The 21,371-nt window shown below is 38.1% G+C and overlaps 1 protein-coding gene across 3 annotated transcripts in view; it reads left to right on the top strand.

Annotated features, from left to right (window-relative positions):
- The window catches only part of DENND1B (DENN domain containing 1B), a 161,348-nt gene that overhangs the window by 47,764 nt on the left and 92,213 nt on the right, over positions 1–21,371 (top strand). For all 3 annotated transcript variants that reach the window (XM_027880389.1, XM_027880387.1, XM_027880388.1), the window contains exon 4: positions 12,788–12,837. In XM_027880389.1, the coding sequence (XP_027736190.1) occupies positions 12,788–12,837 (50 nt within the window). The remainder of the gene's footprint in view (positions 1–12,787; positions 12,838–21,371) is intronic.

The raw sequence follows: 21,371 nt of genomic DNA, 5'->3' as shown, positions 1-21,371 counted from the left end.
GAACACTCAGAGCACTGGTTCTTGAGTTCTAGACTGAAGCTGAGAAGAGGGAAGACCTCTTTGAATTGGAGAAATCGTGCTGTCAGAACAGGATTTTTATTAATTTTCCAGGAAGTGTTGTGAATACTTGGGTTGGATTTATGAGTGTCTTCCCTGAGCATGGGTAGTTTCATTCTTTTGGATCGTGGCAAAGCAGCTGAAAACCTTGACTTGTAGAAGCTTTTGGCTTGTACTGCCTGGCTTGCTGGTGGAACCTGCTTCCCTCTCCTCTTAGCTGTTCAGAGTCAGTGTTTGCTGTTATGAGAGGTTGAAGCTCAGCTGGTTTACTTAGTGCTGAAGTGGCTGACTGATGCTCACATGCAGAAACACCAGCCAGAAACTGTTGCAGAGTAATCTGTGGCAATGAAGCCATTAGAAGCTTCAAGCAGGGAGCTGGAAGGTCTGAACAGGCTCAGCTGTAGGCCAAGTGAATGTACATTGTGTATCTTTTTGGGAAAAATACACCCAACTGTATGTCCGTTGGATTTAATTTTTGTGATAGTCATCTATCTGCATTGGGTAACCCGGTTTATACATATATGGTATATGTATATATGTACTGTATAACATATACAAAGGGTATGTTAGCACTTTAAATTTATGCTTGTTTGCTTCTTCCCTTTCCCTCTCTGGCCCTGGAGTTTTTTCATCTTCCTTCCGTTTTTCAACGTGGTTGATAATATCTGAATTTAGTACTGGGAAACTATCCTGAACTTAAGAAATAACTGTTTCCTTTATAAAAATATCACAAATACGAAATTATATCACAAATTAAGAAATTATAATCCTAGGAGATCCCTTAGAGATAATTTCCTTTCTCAGTTCTTTTGCTTTCGTGTGTAGATTCTTCTAATCCAAGAAACTCAGCCGCTTCATGTAGTTGGTTTTGCTACCGTTTACAGCACGGTGTGGTTCCCCAAATTCCCCTGCTGCTGGCGCAGCCGTGGGAGGTGGCAACTGTCCCGTAGGGCTGCACATCTAGGGGTGAATGAGCCGAGGCAAAGGTTTAGCTTTTGGACTGTCTCTCCTTATTTATCTGCATAAATCACTCTCTACCACAGACGCTTTCTCTCAGTGTAGCACCCAAAGTTGTTCTTTGACTTACATGTTACTTCATTTGCTAACTACTTCTGAGTTTCTGACCTGCTGATGAAACCAGCATGTCATCGTGGCATCTGCTGCACAGCCATTTTGTGAAAGAATCAGTGGAAGGTTCTGATTTTGGAAGAGCATCAGCTGCTGTTATAAGACAGTTTCATTCCCCAGGCTGAGCAGGGCAATTCTTTCATATAAGAAATCTGCAGAGCTGGTGCTGACCTCTCTGAGTGCACCACTACTGGGTGTATACTGGGCAGATGAGTCCTTCAGTAGGCAAGAAGTGACGTCTTATTAGTTACAAACACTTTGTTTCACCACTAATGCAGAACTTATGGAGGAAAAAAAATATTTTGAATATATTTGGAACAAAATATGCTTGGAGTTGAATCTGAGATGTATCAAGCGTCATCAGGAGTAGAGTCTGTCATGCCTGAAATGTTCTGATATTTTCCAGTATATTTCATTTTCATGAAAATGCGGGTATTCATTAAGTGTAGTGTTCTTTTACAGTTGATATTCCTTTTATAAAAATAATTTCTTGGTGACTGAAAAAAAAATCTTGCAAATAGGAACCTTTTGACCTAAGAGTCAACTACGCTCTACTCATGGTACTCTTTGTTACTGTTTTGTAGACATTTCGGAGACTAAAATATTCACTTTAAAGCAGTACATTCAGTGGGTAGAGTTGGGTGTGTTACAAATAGGCTCATTTCTGTCCCTTGCTATAAGAATATTCCAAAGTGGAATGAAAAATCTCCCAGGTATAGCCATTATTTTATGGTGCTTATTTTTTCACCACTGGAGAAACATCATCTGAACAGGATATGAAGGAGGTTCTCAGCATTGGTGCCAAAGATACATCTTAACTGCTATTGTAATCAGTGGGAAATTTGAAGAGTCTTGAGTGAAACAAATATTGCTTCTCCCTTAGCTATGCAGGATGACACATGGATTTTAACCTGACCTTCAGAGACTTACCTATTTGGACTTTAAAAGTGATGTCTTCCTTAACTCTAGTTAAGGCAGCTTCTCTGGTCCATTTCCAGATAGTGCTAAAGATGCTGTTATTGAAAGTATTTATTAATAAAAAACCATTTTCCCCCTACTGCGTGGTGATAGAAAATTGAGTGTCATACACTGGTGCCCCNCACTAATGACCACTATTAGAGAAAACATACTGGGCCAGTGAACACTCAGAGCACTGGTTCTTGAGTTCTAGACTGAAGCTGAGAAGAGGGAAGACCTCTTTGAATTGGAGAAATCGTGCTGTCAGAACAGGATTTTTATTAATTTTCCAGGAAGTGTTGTGAATACTTGGGTTGGATTTATGAGTGTCTTCCCTGAGCATGGGTAGTTTCATTCTTTTGGATCGTGGCGAAGCAGCTGAAAACCTTGACTTGTAGAAGCTTTTGGCTTGTACTGCCTGGCTTGCTGGTGGAACCTGCTTCCCTCTCCTCTTAGCTGTTCAGAGTCAGTGTTTGCTGTTATGAGAGGTTGAAGCTCAGCTGGTTTACTTAGTGCTGAAGTGGCTGACTGATGCTCACATGCAGAAACACCAGCCAGAAACTGTTGCAGAGTAATCTGTGGCAATGAAGCCATTAGAAGCTTCAAGCAGGGAGCTAGAAGGTCTGAACAGGCTCAGCTGTAGGCCAAGTGAATGTACATTGTGTATCTTTTTGGGAAAAATACACCCAACTGTATGTCCGTTGGATTTAATTTTTGTGATAGTCATCTATCTGCATTGGGTAACCCGGTTTATACATATATGGTATATGTATATATGTACTGTATAACATATACAAAGGGTATGTTAGCACTTTAAATTTATGCTTGCTTGCTTCTTCCCTTCCCCTCTCTGGCCCTGGAGTTTTTTCATCTTCCTTCCGTTTTTCAACGTGGTTGATAATATCTGAATTTAGTACTGGGAAACTATCCTGAACTTAAGAAATAACTGTTTCCTTTATAAAAATATCACAAATACGATTTTATTTAAGAAATTATAATCCTAGGAGATCCCTTAGAGATAATTTCCTTTCTCAGTTCTTTTGCTTTCGTGTGTAGATTCTTCTAATCCAAGAAACTCAGCTGCTTCATGTAGTTGGTTTTGCTACCGTTTACAGCACGGTGTGGTTCCCCAAATTCCCCTGCTGCTGGCACAGCTGTGGGAGGTGGCAACTGTCCCATAGGGCTGCACATCTACGGGTGGATGAGCCGAGGCAAAGGTTTAGCTTTTGGACTGTCTCTTCTTATTTATCTGCATAAATCACTCTCTACTACAGACGCTTTCTCTCAGTGTAGCACCCAAAGTTGTTCTTTGACTTACATGTTACTTCATTTGCTAACTACTTCTGAGTTTCTGAACTGCTGATGAAACCAGCGTGTCATCGTGGCATCTGCTGCACAGCCATTTTGTGAAAGAATCAGTGGAAGGTTCTCATTCTGGAAGAGCATCAGCTGCTGTTGTAAGACAGTTTCATTCCCCAGGCTGAGCAGGGCAATTCTTTCATATAAGAAATCTGCAGAGCTGGTGCTGACCTCTCCGAGTGCACCACTTCTGGGTGTATACTGGGCAGGCTAGTCCTTCAGTAGGCAAGAAGTGACGTCCTACTAGTTACAAACACTTTGTTTCACCACTAATGCAGAACTTATGGAGGAAAAAAAATATTTTGAATATATTTGGAACAAAATATGCTTGGAGTTGAATCTGAGATGTATCGAGTGTCATCAGGAGTAGAGTCTGTCATGCCTGAAATGTTCTGATATTTTCCAGTATATTTCATTTTCATGAAAATGCAGGTATTCATTAAGTGTAGTGTTCTTTTACAGTTGATATTCCTTTTATAAAAATAATTTCATGGTGACTGAAAAGAAAATCTTGCAAATAGGAACCTTTTGACCCAAGAGTCAACTATGCTCTACTCATGGTACTCTTTGTTACTGTTTTGTAGACATTTCTGAGACTAAAATATTCACTTTAAAGCAGTACATTCAGTGGGTAGAGTTGGGTGTGTTACAAATAGGCTCATTTCTGTCCCTTGCTATAAGAATATTCCAAAGTGGAATGAAAAATCTCCCAGGTATAGCCATTATTTTATGGTGCTTATTTTTTCAGCCCTGGAGAAACATCATCTGAACAGGATGTGCAGGAGGTTCTCAGCATTGGTGCCAAAGATACATCTTAACTGCTATTGTAAGCAGTGGGAAATTTGAAGAGTCTTGAGTGAAACAAATATTGCTTCTCCCACATGGATTTTAACCTGACCTTCAGAGACTTACCTATTTGGACTTTAAAAGTGATGTCTTCCTTAATTCTAGTTAAGGCAGCTTCTCTGTTCCATTTCCAGATAGTGCTAAAGATGCTGTTATTGAAAGTATTTATTAATAAAAAACCATTTCCCCCCTAGTGCGTGGTGATAGAAAATTGAGTGTCATACACTGGTGCCCCCCCCTTTTTTTTTTTTTTTTTTTTTTTTTTTTTTTTTTTTTTTTTTTTTGGTACAAAATGTGGAGTGGTAGAGCATATTTCCTGTTTTTCCCAACTTTCTGATATTGCCTAGGGAGTAATCGTCTCCCTGACATGAGTCAGGGAAGTAAAGAGGAAACTATTTATTGCTGCATGGAATACAAAGATTTCATGCATGCCAGAGCTGTGTGGTGAAGTGTTATTTATCTTGGTTTTGTTTGTCTTTCCAGTAAAGGGAGTAGATGGTAGCATTTCAATCTACCATTATTCTAATGAGAACTTCCTTTGGGAAGAAGAGCACTGTCAGTTTTTGTGTTTTTATTGTGAGTTCCAGCCAAGTTGAAGGGTTTTTTCCTCAAGCAGGAAAGTTTACCTGTGTTGAACTTCATACTGTTTTAAATATTCTGCTCTTTGTAACAGAGCTTCTTATTTTACAGAGAACTTTGATTCCATGTATGCTATGCTGGATACAACTATATCTGAAATAGGCTTTATTTTTATCGGGTTATTTGATGAGATTCAGGAATAATTAGACAAATAGAGACTCCAACTTAATAATATCTCTGAATTTTAAAACTTCTTCTGTGGTTGTTTAGGGAGTCCTATTCCTCAGTCTTGCAGGATCGTGAGGATTAACCATGCCTTTTAAAGTACTCATTATCTTTTCTTCTTGCCAAGTGCCTTTTAGGAGTGCTTTAAAAGCAGTAAAATTTCATGTGTACTGCCTGGGACAGCACCCTTAGCCTGCTGTACAAGGCAGTAGCATTCTGTAGTGTGTCTGCAGTCAAAGTGTACCACACCCTGCTCACGTCACTTTTCTGGTCTTTAGTGTGGGCGTTTTTTATTTATTTATTTTAATTTATTTATTTTTCCATTTATTTTTGTCTGTCTGTAACGCACTGTTAGTTCTAGGTGATGTCACAGCAGTCTTTTCTAAGCTCAGTAACAGGGACAGCTGACCGTCAGGTCTCCACTGCCACCTCTGCAGTAGCTACTTGTTTATATGGTTTTGCTTCTCTAAGATCTCGAGATCATCCTGTTACCTTGTTGTCTAGAATCTTTCGGTCCTGCTGCCTCATCTGTCTGTGCCCTTAACTGTGCCCTTGTTGCTGTGTAGAGCACAAAGCAGCTAGACTAAGCTACTAAAATCTTCAGCTGCCTGTCTGGCATCCTTCCCTGAGGCACCTAACTGAGTGGAGGAGATAGGGAGCAAGAACAAGAGAAGTTAAATCTAATTGAAATTCTGTAAGCGATCTCATCCTCATTTGCAGGTATTCAGCTCCTCATTCATTTTAGACAACAGATATTTTTCTGAATAAGCTTTAGAAAGATGAAAGCACCTTTTAGAGAGCAAGTCATCAAAAAGGTTTGGTGCTTAAGCATTATGAGCAACCTGATTCTTCTGAATGTCAGTCATTAGGCTGTAGAGCCTTGCCAGTTGTAATTTACATGTGAACCAACTAAATGAAGCTCAAAAATTGTTCCCAGTAGTGGAGTAGAATTTGTTTTCTGTGGGTCAAAACAGTCTACAGTTGTAGAAATGTGCACCTAACTCAGTTTAGTGGAATTTTAATCTTGCTTGAATCCATTAGTGACAACTTCTGCTACATGGTTTGGAATCTCCTTCCCCTTTGCATGTTTGTCAGTGGTGTTATGAACTGTTCTGTGTCAGCTGTATTGGAACAGAAATATATGTCAGAAAATACAGCACTATCCACAACTTACTCTGACAATCATTAGCTGAACAGAGCAGGTCTATTTTTAGGGAGCTGCGACTGCACGAATTTTCTTTTATATCTTCTGGGAGTAGAAGTATTGCAACAGGTAGAGCTTAGAGGGCACATCTATGGGTCTATGTTTTGCCACCCACACAGCACTGAAACTCCTGTGTCACACAGCAGTGTTACACCCATCTTGTGGTGTCATGCTGCAAATGGAATGGTGTGATGTGCAGAGGATTTTCATGGGACTACCCCATAAATATGGCTAGAAAGCCAATTAGTAATGGCTATTAAATATTAATTTCCTCTGAAACAGTTTCAGAGAATTGTTCATAATTTGTCTTTAGATCTAGAGGAAAATCTGAAATATCCAAAGGTGAAAATGCAGGAAGTTAATCTACTGATTGCATCTTTCCAGAGGACAAAGTGAGAGTCATTGATAAGTGTGAAAAAGCTTTTTGTTTCGAATGGTTTATAAAAGTTGGAGAAAGGTGTTGCTTGTGTTGCAGAGACCTTGTTAAGATAACATAGTTGTACACCTCTGCTTTTCAGTCTCTTCTTTACAAGTAGCCTTGAACACATGGAAATTCTGTTTTGTCCTTACACTTTATTTAGCAAATATGGAAATGATAGCTAAAATATTTAAAACTGGAGACTTCTAACTTTTTTTAAAAAAGATCTAAAAGAAGTAAGAAAAGCTGTGAAATTCAGTGGTTCATTCTTGCAGTGATGAAGTTCTATAACCTTAAGGTACCTTTTAAGTTTATTTATTTGCTTCTTAAAAGAGCTTTGCATTTCCACCCTAGACCATTTACATTAAATTTCCATATTCTTCATTGCTTTTGGTGTTCAGAAGGCAGCTATAGATTTTTTTTTCCTCCTCCAGAACTACCAAATAATCAGTGAACACTCTACTTTAGAAAGAGACCTCTAGAAGTTAAAAATATTTGTGGAGGCCTGATAATGACTTCCATACTTTAGACCTTTTGGATTTACTTGAATGTAATCTAAGATTAAAATTTCTTATTATTCAAACCATTTGGACCTTTCTTTATTGCAGCTACAATTTTCTGGTGAGTTTTTTAGCAGAGGTAAGAGTTAGGTCTTTGAAATATAACTACTGTTGCAGGCTTCACACGAGTCCCTGCTGTGGTTGTGCATGGCTTCAGAGGAAGGAAAAGGAGAAGTCAGTGGCAAGGACAGGGCTTGCCTTTTCATCAGCTGTTTTATGTGACAGCATTAGAATTTCACCTTTATTGAGCCACAATGATGAAGGGCTTAACACTGCAAGATGCTAAGCAGCCTGGCTTTGATTTAAGAATGAAGCTAAATCTGTTCTTAATTCTGTGCATTCAAATATTCCCACTGAAGTCACTGGTTTGAATCAGAAGTACCATGACAGTCTTAAATCTCAAGTAGATTTCTTGTTTGTATGTTTGTCCTGGCACTGGGTGACTGAAGATGATGGTAAGCTATGGTCAAAGAGAGTCCTCTTTGAGGAAGGATCAGAGAGGAAGGTGAGTTAAGAGTGAAGAAGAGAGGATACTGGAGTTGGAGATGTGAGTAGGGAGAACTTGTAAGAAGAACCGAAAGAGAGGCCTGCAGTCAGGTGTTTCAAGAGGAGACGTTTAAATGAGAGGTTAGCAGGAATAGGAAGTTCTAGCAGGAAGAAAGTAAGAGTTTTGAAGAAATTATACAAAATGCTAAAATAGAATAGAAAATAGCTTTTGCCAACAAGGTTAAAAAAAGGACACTGGTTAATAAAGAAGATATAACTAAGGTGAAAGACTGCAAAAAAAAAAAAATTCCCCTTTCAGTGGGAAGGGGAAAAATATTGTTACTGAGAAAGAAAATTTTTGAAGAAGTGAGGATAATGTGGGGGAGCACAAAAGTGTTTTGTAACCAAGTGGGTGATTGTTTGTGCTCCTGTAATTGACATTTCTTTGGCTGATTTCTGCCGCAACACTAAATGAAGAGATGAGAATATATTTGAGCACTAGTTTATATGAATGATTTTGTTAACCTGGTCTGGAATCTGTAAGAGAATTCAAGTTATCTTGGTTACTATTTTCCTTAGACTGTTTCTTCCCAGGGTATCCTGATGTGTCTGTGGAATGGACACAGTGTGACTGTGTCTCAGTATAAGGCTGTCCCCTTCCTTCTCCAGAGATGCTGTCCTTGCAAGGCCAGGAGCTGGACTTGAATGATCCTTGTGGGTCCCTACCAACTCAGGATATTCTGTCATTCTGTGTTCTATGCTCTTTCCATATGTAGAATATACCTGGGGGAGAACCCACCTTCTTGCTTGAGAAGCAGTCTTGTGCTGCAAATAAACACAGAAATAGTTGGAAGATAACAGGACTCTCTTTATGAACAGCAGTTTATCTAGTGTTTTTAAAAGTGGTTCAAAATTCTGAATGTCTTAAAATATTCCTATAAGGGAAGATTTTCCATCCTTTCACACTGATGCACTTGAAAAAATCAGATTCTTTTCCCTCCCCATTGTGAACTATAGAATATGTTATAATAAGAAAAAAGTGCTGGGGGTGAACAGTTACCTTGTCCTTTTAACCTCAGAAATTAATCAGATTAAGCTTCAATATTTAAATATTTCAATAGTATGATACTAAGTGATGAACTTAATTTCTGTCAACTCATCATCAACCCTAACCTACACAGAAAAAGGAAACTGGTTGAAATGCATTAAAATGCATGTAAAACCCCCCAAAAATGCATAAAACCCCCACTCATACCTCTGTAGAAATACATTAATATGCTCATTCTGTACTATATAGTAAATCTGGTGCAATTTTCACAAAGAAGCTCTCACACAGAAGCTGTACCTTCTTCCAGCTGGAGTGAGATCATGTTATGTCTTGTTCAAGTGGAGGAGGAAGCAAGTATCCTCCTAAATCACTGTGCTCTACAATGGAGACAACAGTCATGAAGGTTTCTTATGCTTGTATCAGTTGACTGTGATATTCTAAGAAAAAAAAAATTCTATCTTTTCTAGTTAATAAGGAATATGGTGTATAGCTGGAATCTAACCAAAATGACTAATTGGGGGATTTCATTTAAGGGCAAGATTGTGAGTTTCCAGGACCTTTTTTCCAGAAAACTGGCACGTATGAATTCAAAAGCATCTTCTACCACTGTTTGCATTGCTTTATAAAACAGTGATACACAGAATTAGCTGTATGGGTATCATAATAAACAAGGAAAACTAAATAATTCTTACCTTTTAGACTTCTCTAGTTTCATCTCAATGTAGAGCCAGTGAGCATGACCAGGTCAGGCTGAAGCTGTATAGTGCAGCTGATGGAAGTGAATTAATAAAACCAGTGCACCATGAGCTTGTGGGAATGCAAGTTTCTTCTGCTGTGATATAGACATAAAGAAAAGATTTTTGTAAATATAATTTCCGGTTTTGTTTAAGCTTTTTATGAGGGAAACAGCATGCAGTAGTTCACATGATATTAATTTTATGATTTTATTTGTATAAGGAATGAAATAGTTATTGTTTACTTAGCAATTCAGTTGTGTGTAACACTGTGGATACTTGTTTGGTGTTTGAAAGCAAATAGATAATCCTTTCCTTGTGGTTTTGCTTTTTAGTTTTTTACATCATTATAATTTTCCCCTTGTACGCACTTAGTTTGTGACACAGTGAGCATTTCTAAAAGCATTAATACCATGTGAACCAAAGGAGGAAATAATCATGGCACATGTGAATCAAGATATTTTGCTTTCTGAAGACTCGTTCAACCTTTTGTCTTTGGAAATAAGCACATATTTTTTCTGAGGTTATGAATATAAAAGACAATAAATACATTGTTCTTTTACTGAGAGTGTGTATGTTGACTCAGGATGAAGTCCTGACTGAGTTATGGAACCCTGAAAAGTGATGACCCATTAGGAGACAGAGCTCAAATTTTATTCAGTAGAGGGGTTACTGGAAGTATCAACAGTAATTCTACACAAATAGTAACTGCGTATGTGAATGTGTATCATTTGCATTTTAAATTTGCCTGGCAGCATCTTGGGGGCATCTTGTTTTCTTCCATTTTAAAAATCTGAATAGCACCTGTAATTAAGGAAGAAAACTGAGCCCTGGAAGCTAGGTAGGACTTCCATCTATTGATCTGTGTAAGCCCGGCTTACGCTGTCAGGGGAGAAGCAGTCAACTGCTGAGCTGCTTTGTCACTGACATAAGCTGAGAGAGGATTTTTTTTTTTTTTGTCTATACTGTTTATACACCAGTCTATAGACCTGCTGGCTGGTTGAATTTTAAAGAGTGCGGAGGTTTAAAGACTTGTCCCCCGAGGGATGCTCCTGCCAGTTGGGAAGCGAGCTGAGGCTGCTCTGCAGAAGTTGAGTGCACGTGTGCTGACCGGGGAGGGACGGGCGGCGCTGGGGGAGCGCTGGCCCAGGGAACGCTGCAAAACATACCCATAATTTTCGGGTTGTTTAGTCAAAATATTGAGCTAATACCTTTGGTTTTTTTGTTTTTGTTTTCTTCTTCTTGTGTGATAATTTATTCTGAGAGAGTACAATGGGGAACATAAATGAATACATTTCCATACCCAATTCTGAGTCAGTGCTAAGCTTACCAGGCAGCAATTAAAATCCTTGGTAGTGAGGAGAAAATAATTTCCTATAGTGCAAGAAGAGGTGCAGATTTAGAAAAGAATGACATACTATTTCTTTGGAACAGGAAGAAAACAAACCTTATGAGCCTGAAGAGAAAGACTATTTGGAAACGTTTAGGAAATTCCCGAGTTAAAAGTTTTGATTGACCTGTTCTGTTTGCTTTCTTTCGTTAGAGTTTATTATTGCTACTACTAGCATCCTGTGTGCTGGTTCCTGACTGCAGAAGTTCAGATGTTTACCTGCCCTCTTTGTGTTTTGCTCCTTTCCCTTCTGCAGTGGGCATTCGCAGCAGGATGGTGCTTGAGCAGTTCCTTTTGGGAGAGTATTATATGTACTGCTGTTGTTCATAATGGAGTTAATAACCTGTCCCTAAACACAACTGTGGCTTTCATATGCTTTATCTGTGTGACAAAGTAAAAGTTCTAAAGATTTCTTGAAGTCTCTTTTATGACTTAGAAATTATGAAAACGTTGACTTTTTCATTTTATACCACATGATGATTTATTGGGGCACATCATAATGTTGTAACTAGCACATGCATATTGTAGTCAGTCGTCTTTTTCCTGAACTATTCAGCCCTTGCTGATTAACTTGGATGGGTTCTTTATGTTTTACACTATCCACTGAGCCAGGCAAATGTTTAAAGTAAATAGTCTTTGTAGTGTGTAGGAATTTAAATACATAATTTCCCCTAATGGGAGTTCAACATGCAATAAACAGTGTTCAGGCTGGAGAGTGCTAACATCCTAGATCAACTTCTTAAACACTCACGTGCAGCTCTGGAAATTTGTAATCAATATACATTTTCTGTATCCAGAAATACATGTCTGTTGGTCTGCTACAAAAAGGGAATTGTGTAGCTTTGACCAACTGCGTTGATGTTGACTGTTCTGTCTCTTCTTAGCTGAAGGGTTTCACAAGGGGTTTGTTTTCCCAGTTGGGAGCAAGGAAATAAAATCTGTTTTTCTAGGATCTTGTAAAGTCATTGTTTAATATTTGCTACTAACTGATCTGGTAATTCACATTTAAAAAAAAAAAAAAAAAGGAAGAAAAATGTTGACTACCTTGAGAGCATTTTTATATTTTAATTAACACATTTTATTTGCCACTAAACAGCTTCTGAAATAAAATCGTGCAAGAAAGTGTGACATTATCCTTTCAGTCTATGGTACAAATGTGGATCCAGTGGATTTTGCGCTCCCTCCCCCCCCTCACCTTCTCTTTATTGATAGGAAGACTTGCTTGTGAAATCCAAAGGGTTAATCATATAAATTTCTGCTTTGGACCAGCAGACGATTTCCATCATTTTCAGCGTTTGACTATGGAACATGTATAGAGTTGTTATACCTCTCTGTAATTCATTCTGCTGCCAACTTCATTCCCTTTTCTCTGCCTGCATTTTAATTGAAACAACATTTGTATTTTTGAGCCAGGATCTGTCAGAAGTCCCTGTGGCTAGTCTGTGGTACAAGTAGCAGCAGACGTGGCTTACCCATATGGTGTGGTGCTTCTTGTAAAATCCATATGGCCTTGTTGAAGGGAATCCCAGCGGGGATGTGAAGGGTGTTAATACCCTTCAGGCCAGGCCTTTCCCTCCTGGGGCTTCTGTGGCATTGTCTTTGCAATCTGCCAAAGCACAAACTTAATTCCTTTTTAATAATCAATTATTTCAGTCCAGGAACTTGTGCTGTATTTTTTCAAACTTATATTCCTTGAATTTATTATTTTTATGAATATTTTTGGTCATTTTTTAAAAGCAAACCTTTGAAAAGCCTTTTCAAAAACATAACTTTATTTCTTTTACTTACATTTTCAGGAAGTGCTGAACAGCGTTCCAAAGTTCTGCTTTCCTTTTGACATTGAAAGGTATGTGCTACAGTTATCATTTATTTAAAAATTTTTAATAAAAAAATATATTTAGCATAATTGCAAGCAAGGATTTAAAGAAAAGGAAAATGTAATGTACTCCGTAAGCTTACACCTGCAGATGAGAAAACATGCTCTTTGTTGTTCAAGTAAGTATGAAGTCACTAGTAGGAAGCTATCACAGCAAAATGCAACCTTTACAGAATTTTTGGGATATCTCTGTCAAGGTAGAGCTACGTTCTGACTCCCAGTTTTGTCCATTTTAATTGTAAACACCATCTGTGTTAGTATAAGGATATAACATAGTTTCCTTCAAGCAGCAAGCTTCATAAAAATGTTACCAGGATATAAAAACTCACTGAGCAGTACTGCAAACATGTTGGTTTGAGTTCAAAGAAATGGAGACTTTAATTGCATGGAAGTAGCTGAATATGCAATTGATTTTTCTCAGAGAAGAATCAAGACCGTTATTTATAATTAATAGTCCTTACCTTTCTGCTATCAGTTATAATCTGTCTTCCATGTAATGATGCCAGTCATTTAAATTGTTCATATTAAATGTTTTTATTAATGAAAATATTTATTTGGGCTTGTCAAAATGATTAATGGTAATTAATTTAATAGATTGAACTCATTTGGTTTGGAAAACTCGTTATGTCCGAATTGGCAAAGATTAAATTAGAAACTTGATTTGCGTGATTAATGAAAGATATATCCAGGTACTGTGTGGGTTGAACCAGTTTCAGAACATGGACATCAGTTGTAGATGGAGATTCAGAGATGAGAAGCATTTTTCAGATGCAAGAAGCTGCTCTCTGTGGAGTAAAAGATGATGTGTGTGTGTGTAGAGAGGAAAGAAGAATCTTTGCAGGAAAACACACTGGCAAAATAAAGATGGTCATAAACACAACTTCCCTGAAGTAAACTAGGTTCAGTTTTTTATAGATGAATTTAATTAAGTTGTTTGGGGTTTGAACTGGTTAAGCTCACTGTCCTTTAAGCTGTTTTAATGACTTAACTAATACGATTGTCAGTGTTGGCTTTAAAGCATTAAAGTCTTTAATGTGCTTAAGATATGTACAGAATTGTTTAAAATTGGTAATGAAGATAAATAATGGAAATAAAATTTGAGAATAACAGAAAAAGGTGAGGTTCTGTTGCTGCCATCCAGTGGCAAGAAGATAATCAGTGGCAGCAAACAATTATTTTCAAATAACTGTCCTTAACTATTCCTGTTGAACCATTCAGAAGGCACTTGGCTGCTTGTATGAGATGGATGAACTTAATCAATAAACTGTGGGAATACATGAATTTATAGTACAGCTAAGTAGGTATTTGAACTGAGTGTCTGAAGAGGTAAAAAACAAAGAAAATGGAAAAAAAAAAAAAGAAGATAGAAAGTTATGGGATGTTTGTTGTCTGTCCGTTAATACCCTCTGTGCCCCCATCCCCAGACATGCTTTTTGACTGTTGGCCCCGTGCTTGACCGTCAAGCAGTGATCTCAAAGGTGCCAGATTTCTGCAGATTTTGTAAAAACTGGCGGTTGGGCAGAAGGAGGAGAGGTTCCTGGGAGCTGAGACACACTGACGAGGAGAACAAAACCGACGTGTTCGGTCTGGCCCAGTGACGGCTCAGGCGGCACCGCGGGGTCTTTAAAACAAGGTGCCGCACTCGCAGCTTCCTGCGTAGCTGGGAGCTGAGTTGTGGGGATTTGTGGGAGAACCGAAGGCAGTGCGGGATCCCGAGAGTATAAAAGAGCACAGACAAGGAGGAGGGGCAGAGCTGCTGTGGAGGAAAAGAGAGAAATGCTGGAAGCTCATTCAGGAAAGCAGGAACTGTTTACTGGCAAGCTGTTTGTGTGAACAGCTTACTGGCTACTTGGAGTATTTGCTGTTTGCTTCTCACTTCAAGCATCTTCTATAGTGTGGACATATAGTATTTATTTTTCTTTTCTTTTTTTTTTTTTTTTTTTTTTTTTTTTTTTTTTTTTTTTTTTTTAAGAAAACCAACTGTATTCTGCTTTCTTAGTGTTTTTTGGTTGGTTGGTTTTGTTTGTTTTTTTTTGTTTTTGGTTTTTGAAATCTGAATGATAAAGAAAAGCGTTGGGAAAAACAGTTCTGTAGCTCCTTTTTATATGGCTCTTTCCAAGGAACATTTAAGATGTGACAAGCATTTTAGTTTTTGTCTAGCCATATATGTGCTTTTTGATTGCCTGATGAAAAAATATATGTATTTTTGTCTTGTATAGAGGATCAGGGTAGATGAATACACCTAATACGCCCAGGTATTTTATAGACAGGTTCCAATGACAATTTCTGTACAGAAAGCTTTTATTGAACCGAAATACAAAATATCTGTTTCATTGATTGAACATGTTGAACTTTAGAAAGCTTAGTTTGTCAGCCTGTATCATGTCTACTACACATGTATAAACTACTTCAAGCAATATCTGAGCCTATTAAGAGCTAGAAATTACCAGTGCTAAAGTGATAACTTCCACTGATTCTGCCTATCAGGATACTCAGAACAAAAAAAATGTGACTCTGTTCCGTAGATTGCCTCTGTATTTCTATTATAGAGCAGAGTTATAGGAAATGGAGTGTTATTTCTGTTATCTAGATAAATAAAACTCATTAAAATAGGAAATCAACATTCTTCAAATTATGGAAATAGGAAAGTTAAAACACCACTAAAGCACAGTGGTAAAATCATCATCAACTGTTTTCTTTCAGCTCACCTATATTAATTACTGACTTAACTGAAAAATGAATGACATGAGAATCTATATTTGGTTTTCTTTTATTCACTGTACCACAGTGATCATAGACAGAGATCCAGATTTAGTTCTCACTATTTGATGCTGCTTCCATCCTCTCACCAGATGTACTTTATCTTTTATGCATGTTATAAATAACTGTACACTACTTGTTCTAATTATTAAAAATATATACTTTGAATAGTGATTAAAAATCTAGAGGTAAATCCCATTAAATTTAAACTTTAAGTCAAGCCAATAGAGGCACAATGGTGTTAAAAAATTCTTTGACCATCACTTAAACTTTGAGTTTTGTGTATAATTTTTTATTGAAAGCAAGCGCATATTTTCATTACTGCTGGTTATGGCTTACATTTTATTTTGAAGGGATTAAGAAATGAATTGCATCATAGAAGTTCTTGAGCATTTGCTTCAAGAACCTGGTTTTTTTTAATGAATAAATTATTTTATGTTTAATAAATGATGCAGTTGTATAACATTCTAACAGTTTCCTTATATATATTTACAAATAAGTTCCCTTTAGTACACAATTCCTTTGTTTTTTTTGTATGGACTACGAAGATTTAACGTTTGAGGATATAGAGATTTTTAATTTCCTTTTAGTGTTTGCTAAAGTAATGTTAATGCATCAGTCAAAAACGCTTTGTCCTCTCTTGTTCTTTGAGTCCTTTGTGTAGATTTTACACGTTTTTCTGCACTTTTCTTTCTCCAATAGTCGTTTTTATTTTCACTCTCAATCCAAAATTCAGGTGTGGCTTTGCAGAGTCACACACTGCAATCTCTGCATCTGTCAGTTATCTAGGTGGGTGGTGAATAGTGAACAAGCGACCTCTCCTCTTGTTCCTTTTGGAACCATTTCATATTCAGTCCAAAGTTGTGCCACGTCACTGCTTGACCCCTCGATTTTATCTGTGCTTTGAATCTCTCCCACTTCTCTCCGCCATTAGTACCTCCCCTCACTTCTTTCATTCCTCAGTCTTTTCCCTTTCAGGATGAATTTTTCCTGCTGAATGTGTAGCCCATATACCTCTTTAGATAAGACACTTTGGGAACTGCCTGTAGGATCAGCATGGAGACAGTGATAGGTATCTCATTAATTCTTCCTGCGATGCTCAATCAATCGCAGGGAAGTGTTAGGTTTTGGAGCATAAGCAGTGATGCTGCTGCTGCAGTAGAGGATTTCTCTTTAGCAGCAGAATATCACTGAAGTATGGGAATTAATTATTTAACTCCTAATCTGTTAGGAGTAATAATATGAGTAATGATGGTTGGAGTGACATCACTGTCACTCTCCTGTTCCTGGCTAATGCTGTTTCTGTTATTTCTGGTGAAAGTCTGGGCAGAAACAAAGCAAGTGCAAAACAGTGGCTGTAGAGATCACTGGATTTGCAGATCTTGAGAAAGGCAGTTATATCTTACATGAAAATTTTGCCTTCGAGTAAATAGTTGAGAATGAAAAGTCAATAATCAAGAAAGTATTTCAAGCTCTAGAGGTGAAGATAAATAAAATAGCATTTCCTGTACACTTCAGTTGTTGCAATCAGTTTGCTTCCTGTTCCTTTTTTTTCTGAATTGTAAGGGGTTGGGGCTTCTGGGAAGCAGAGCTAAAATGAGAACTCATTTGGAGCAGAGCAGCCCTCCACACAGGGAGCCTGAGCTGTGGAGTTGTTGGAGGGGGCCTGGAAATGGAGATAATAATCCCTGAAGCTTGGATTTGGGGTTAGTGATTAGTTGAAGACTGCCCAACTCTGGGTTGCTGTCTCTCTGTTCTCTCCATCAACTTGTACCACTACCTTAAACATCTGTTTTCCAAATTCCTGCTTGAAATGGTTTCTAATCTATTCTTTGATTTGGGGAAAATGAGGATGAATTTGCTTTTCAGCATTTAGTTTGGGAGTTGAAATACCTGTGGAATTTTCAGGTTCAAAACTTCAAGCAGAACTATGAACTTCAGTTACACTGGTCAAATACATGAATGTGACATTTTATAATTAATTATACTGGTAACTTTATGACTTATTTTTGAAAAGAAAACAGAAATCTGTATTCCCATGCATAGAGTCTTTAATTTTTTGAAACTCTTTAAAAATTCCTGAAATTCTAAGAAAAAAATAATTTCAAATATCTACTGTATTCTAAACTAATTAATTTGGAAGAAGAACAATTTTTATTGAGAATAAGAGGTACATTTATTGATGAAATATGCTGTTTTTTGTTTGAAGTAGAGTTTCAATTCCTGCCTTAATCAGCTCTCTCAAGACTCTCTTAAAATGAGGCCTGAGTGATGGCTGTAATGTAAACAAAAACCTTTAAAATTACTCTTTACCTATTCCGTGGGTACCAAGGAGCCTTTTCTGCATTGTGTAGGTAAATACTTAAAGAATTTTAAAACCTATTTTTATTTCTTTAGTGAACTGTAATAACCTTGAAAGAGCCCATTGTAGTCTGCAGGGTTAATAAGTATTTACACACATTCTTCACTATTAGTGATTTATTATTGCTGAACTAAGATTAAAAGTAAGCATGCAGGGCAAGAGTTGAAAGCAAGTCAAAAGCAAGGCAGAGGAATGAGTGAGGAGAAGGTTAGTGATGCTTGGGAACAGTTTGTGCCTGCTCTCCCCTTGCAAGTGAGCAGTTCATGCTCTCCTCAAGTCACCAACTAGACCAGTGTTCTGCAGGAAGGTTTTGAGGCTTGGCCAGTTGAACCTGTGATCCAGTAAAAAGTCTAGATAATGTTTTGTTTTAGGAATTCTGGTATGTAATAATTGCGTTTTACCTGTGCTGATTTTCATGGTAAGAAAACCTTGAGAGGCATCAGTGCTGTGGTTTAGTAGCAGTGCCAGGAGCTGCTGCCTGCCTCTGGAGGTGAGATGATTTCTGAACAACTGAATGTGCCATGATGAAACAGAGAGGCACAGTCCCCAGGTCACTTGGCCCAACATTTTGTCTGCATGATGGAACATGCTATATATATGTTAAAAACTGTAGTGCTAGCACTTCTGGAATGTTTTGTGTATCTGGTTTATGCATTGTGGTTGTCAGTTGATAGGCAGAAATCCCCAATCAACATTTGTTTTTCTCTGTAAGGCTTGCATATAGTCAGTTTTAATTCTGCTGAAGAGGAGTAAAAAAACAGGCCTCCTTGCTGCCCCCACATCTTAAGGGGAGCTCTCAAATTAGAAACCTAGAATTAATTCAGTATTTTAAACTCTGATCAGAAAATGTTGTCCAGATGGATGGTCACTGGCTTCTGTTAGCTGTTCTTTTGAAGCAAATGGGACCAAATGCAAACTTTTGGGTTCTTGGGGAAATGCGGTTTTTACTCATGGAGTTTTTCTCATATTAAAAATCTATAACTTGCTGCTTACATCTCCTTCTAAACTGTGTGGGAAGCAGTTTTGAAGCTGGGCGACCTTTACATTGACTGTCAAAACATAGAACTGTCTCTCTTAAAAAAGCAAAGAAAAGATATTGATTTGGAGGTGGTGAGATGGCATTGGAATTGCTTCCCACTGAACTCATAACTTGACTGGGCTATTTTTAATAGAAAATATCAGAATTTAAATCTCATTTTTAAAGTGACTGTGTGTAGGGAGATTTTGTTATTCTTTATTTGCAATGCTGGTTATTTTCCCATGTCATCTTCAGGTTTTGGGAAGGGAGGCTGCACATGGCTGGAAGCAGGAGATCCTAACTGATGTGAGGTTTTGGGCTAAGGAATTGTGTCCAGGAAGTAATGGTGAAGTCATTTGTCTGATGTACATGTCCGTAGTACATCAAAACCAATGCCTGCATAGATGGACATGTATTAACAGTTGCTGGTTGTGAGTTATCAGTGATCTCTTTAGGTTAAGATGATGGTACACGGAGACCCCAGCCTAACCATTCCAGGTGTTCTGTGGTGTAAGGAGAAACCAGTCAGGGCTCTGAAAGCTCCAACCTAACAGTGGGAGACAGCAGAACAAAAGAGGGAGGGAGCAGGAGGCAGCCAAGGTCACTGCACTGCACTGCCAGTGCTCCTGACCGAGCAGCTGCTGCTGAGGTGCTGTGTGAGTCCCTGGCCACAGTGTGCACAGGGGCACTGAAACCACACTGCAGGTTTCATGGCAGTGTGCTCTCAGGAATAAAGAGGAAAATGCAGAGATGTGAAATAGAAAATTGCTTGGTTGGCAGGGGAGTAATAATGCCCTATTATTGATGACTCTCCATGGTACAGAACCTGAGCAAGGAAAGCCTGAGTGAAAGCCATTGAGCGTTTACTGTTTAAAGAGCACAACTAGGGTTGTTCCAGTCAGTTGAAGACAACTGATTAAAGTGCTTGTTCTAATGAATTAATTACCTAACTAAAAAAAGTCCATTCATTGTCATAGGTTTCCAGGGGTTATATTGGACTTGGTATATCTTGTAATGTTGTATGCACAGGGTTTTGTTTTAGCCTTGTCACTGTATGTTCATGAGGGACTAAACTAAACTGAGAAGAGTGGGAGACTGCAATCTGAGTAGTGGTACCACTTAACTAATCTTTAAGCTTTTGTCATACATGTGTTAAACAGTATAATGTCCCTGTGTCCTGTGTAACTTCTCTTACCCTTTGATCATCTGCTACTTTCTTTTCCCTAGGGGAAAATTTTCTATATTTTATTTTGGTGGAGATCTTAAAAAAAACCAAACAAGCGAACCAGCAAGAAACCAGCCAAAACCACAACAAAAAAAAACCCCAACCCATATTGCAAGGGATAAATTAGAAAAATACTTTGTGGTCTTGGATTGGTAGACTGAGATCTGTGGCGGTTTCCAGCTTCTCTGGGAATTCATTTTCGGCTTGGTCATCTATGGTTGACCCACAAATGACACATGTTAATCATAGCACTTAACTAGCAGGTGCTTAGGTATTTTGCTGTAGAAGATCATGTAAGAATAGGAAAAGAACAGCAGACAATCGAATTACAGGCTGAACTGTTGCATTTTATGCTTTCAGATCTCTATGCACTCCCCATCTTAACTCTGTTCTCAATTGGTTTTAATTAACTTTTTAGTAATCCCTTCTGGACAAAACCATTCTATGATTTGCTCTGTGCCTCACGTCACCTCTTTTGGCTGAGAATGCCAAGTCTGCCTAGAGCTGATTTTCTTTGGGAGATTTTGGAAAAGGGAAATATGTATTTCTGTGAGTAAACTTCAGATACAGGTTGTTTGTCTTCTAAAACGTTTACATAAAGTGCATTTTGTGATTTCTGTGAAGATCACTGAAGTTTGGTCACACTGAGAGCGGGTCTGTCCCGTGGTCTCAGTGATACTCTATCTGAAGCTGACAAACTGCACAAGAGAAAGATGTCATGTTTGAGAGCCTAAAGGAGAAGCAGAAACATCATGACAGTGATGCTGTCATGCTATTTGTTCTTAAAAGGAAATTGGGAAAAGGCTCATACTGTCAAGCAGAAAGTGGGAGTATCATGACTGGAGGTTGGAACCAAGATCTTGGAGATGAGTATGTGGAGTCAGAGGTGACATGGGAGGAGTGGTAGAAACTCTGAACAAATGTGTGTTAGCCTGCACTGCTGAGGGAGCACTGGCTGCACAAAACTTGGGGATGAGGAGGGAAATTGTGTGTAAACTTACTCTGTCTCAAGTGGATATGTGTTTTGATACAGTCTTGAAGATATTGTTACTTATCTCTTTAGCTCTTGTGCTGTTAGTTCTAGCTAATGTTGTATGTTCTAGCTTTTGCATTTCCTGAACCAAAAAAACTTGCACTGG

This window comes from Empidonax traillii, unplaced genomic scaffold, assembly GCF_003031625.1.
Source record: "Empidonax traillii isolate 1590-97213 ecotype Southwest subspecies unplaced genomic scaffold, ASM303162v1 scaffold69:size3087049, whole genome shotgun sequence".
NCBI classification, from domain to species: Eukaryota; Metazoa; Chordata; class Aves; order Passeriformes; family Tyrannidae; genus Empidonax; species Empidonax traillii.
The sequence above is the reverse complement of the archived record's forward strand: the minus strand, read 5'-3'. Positions and strand labels throughout refer to the sequence as shown.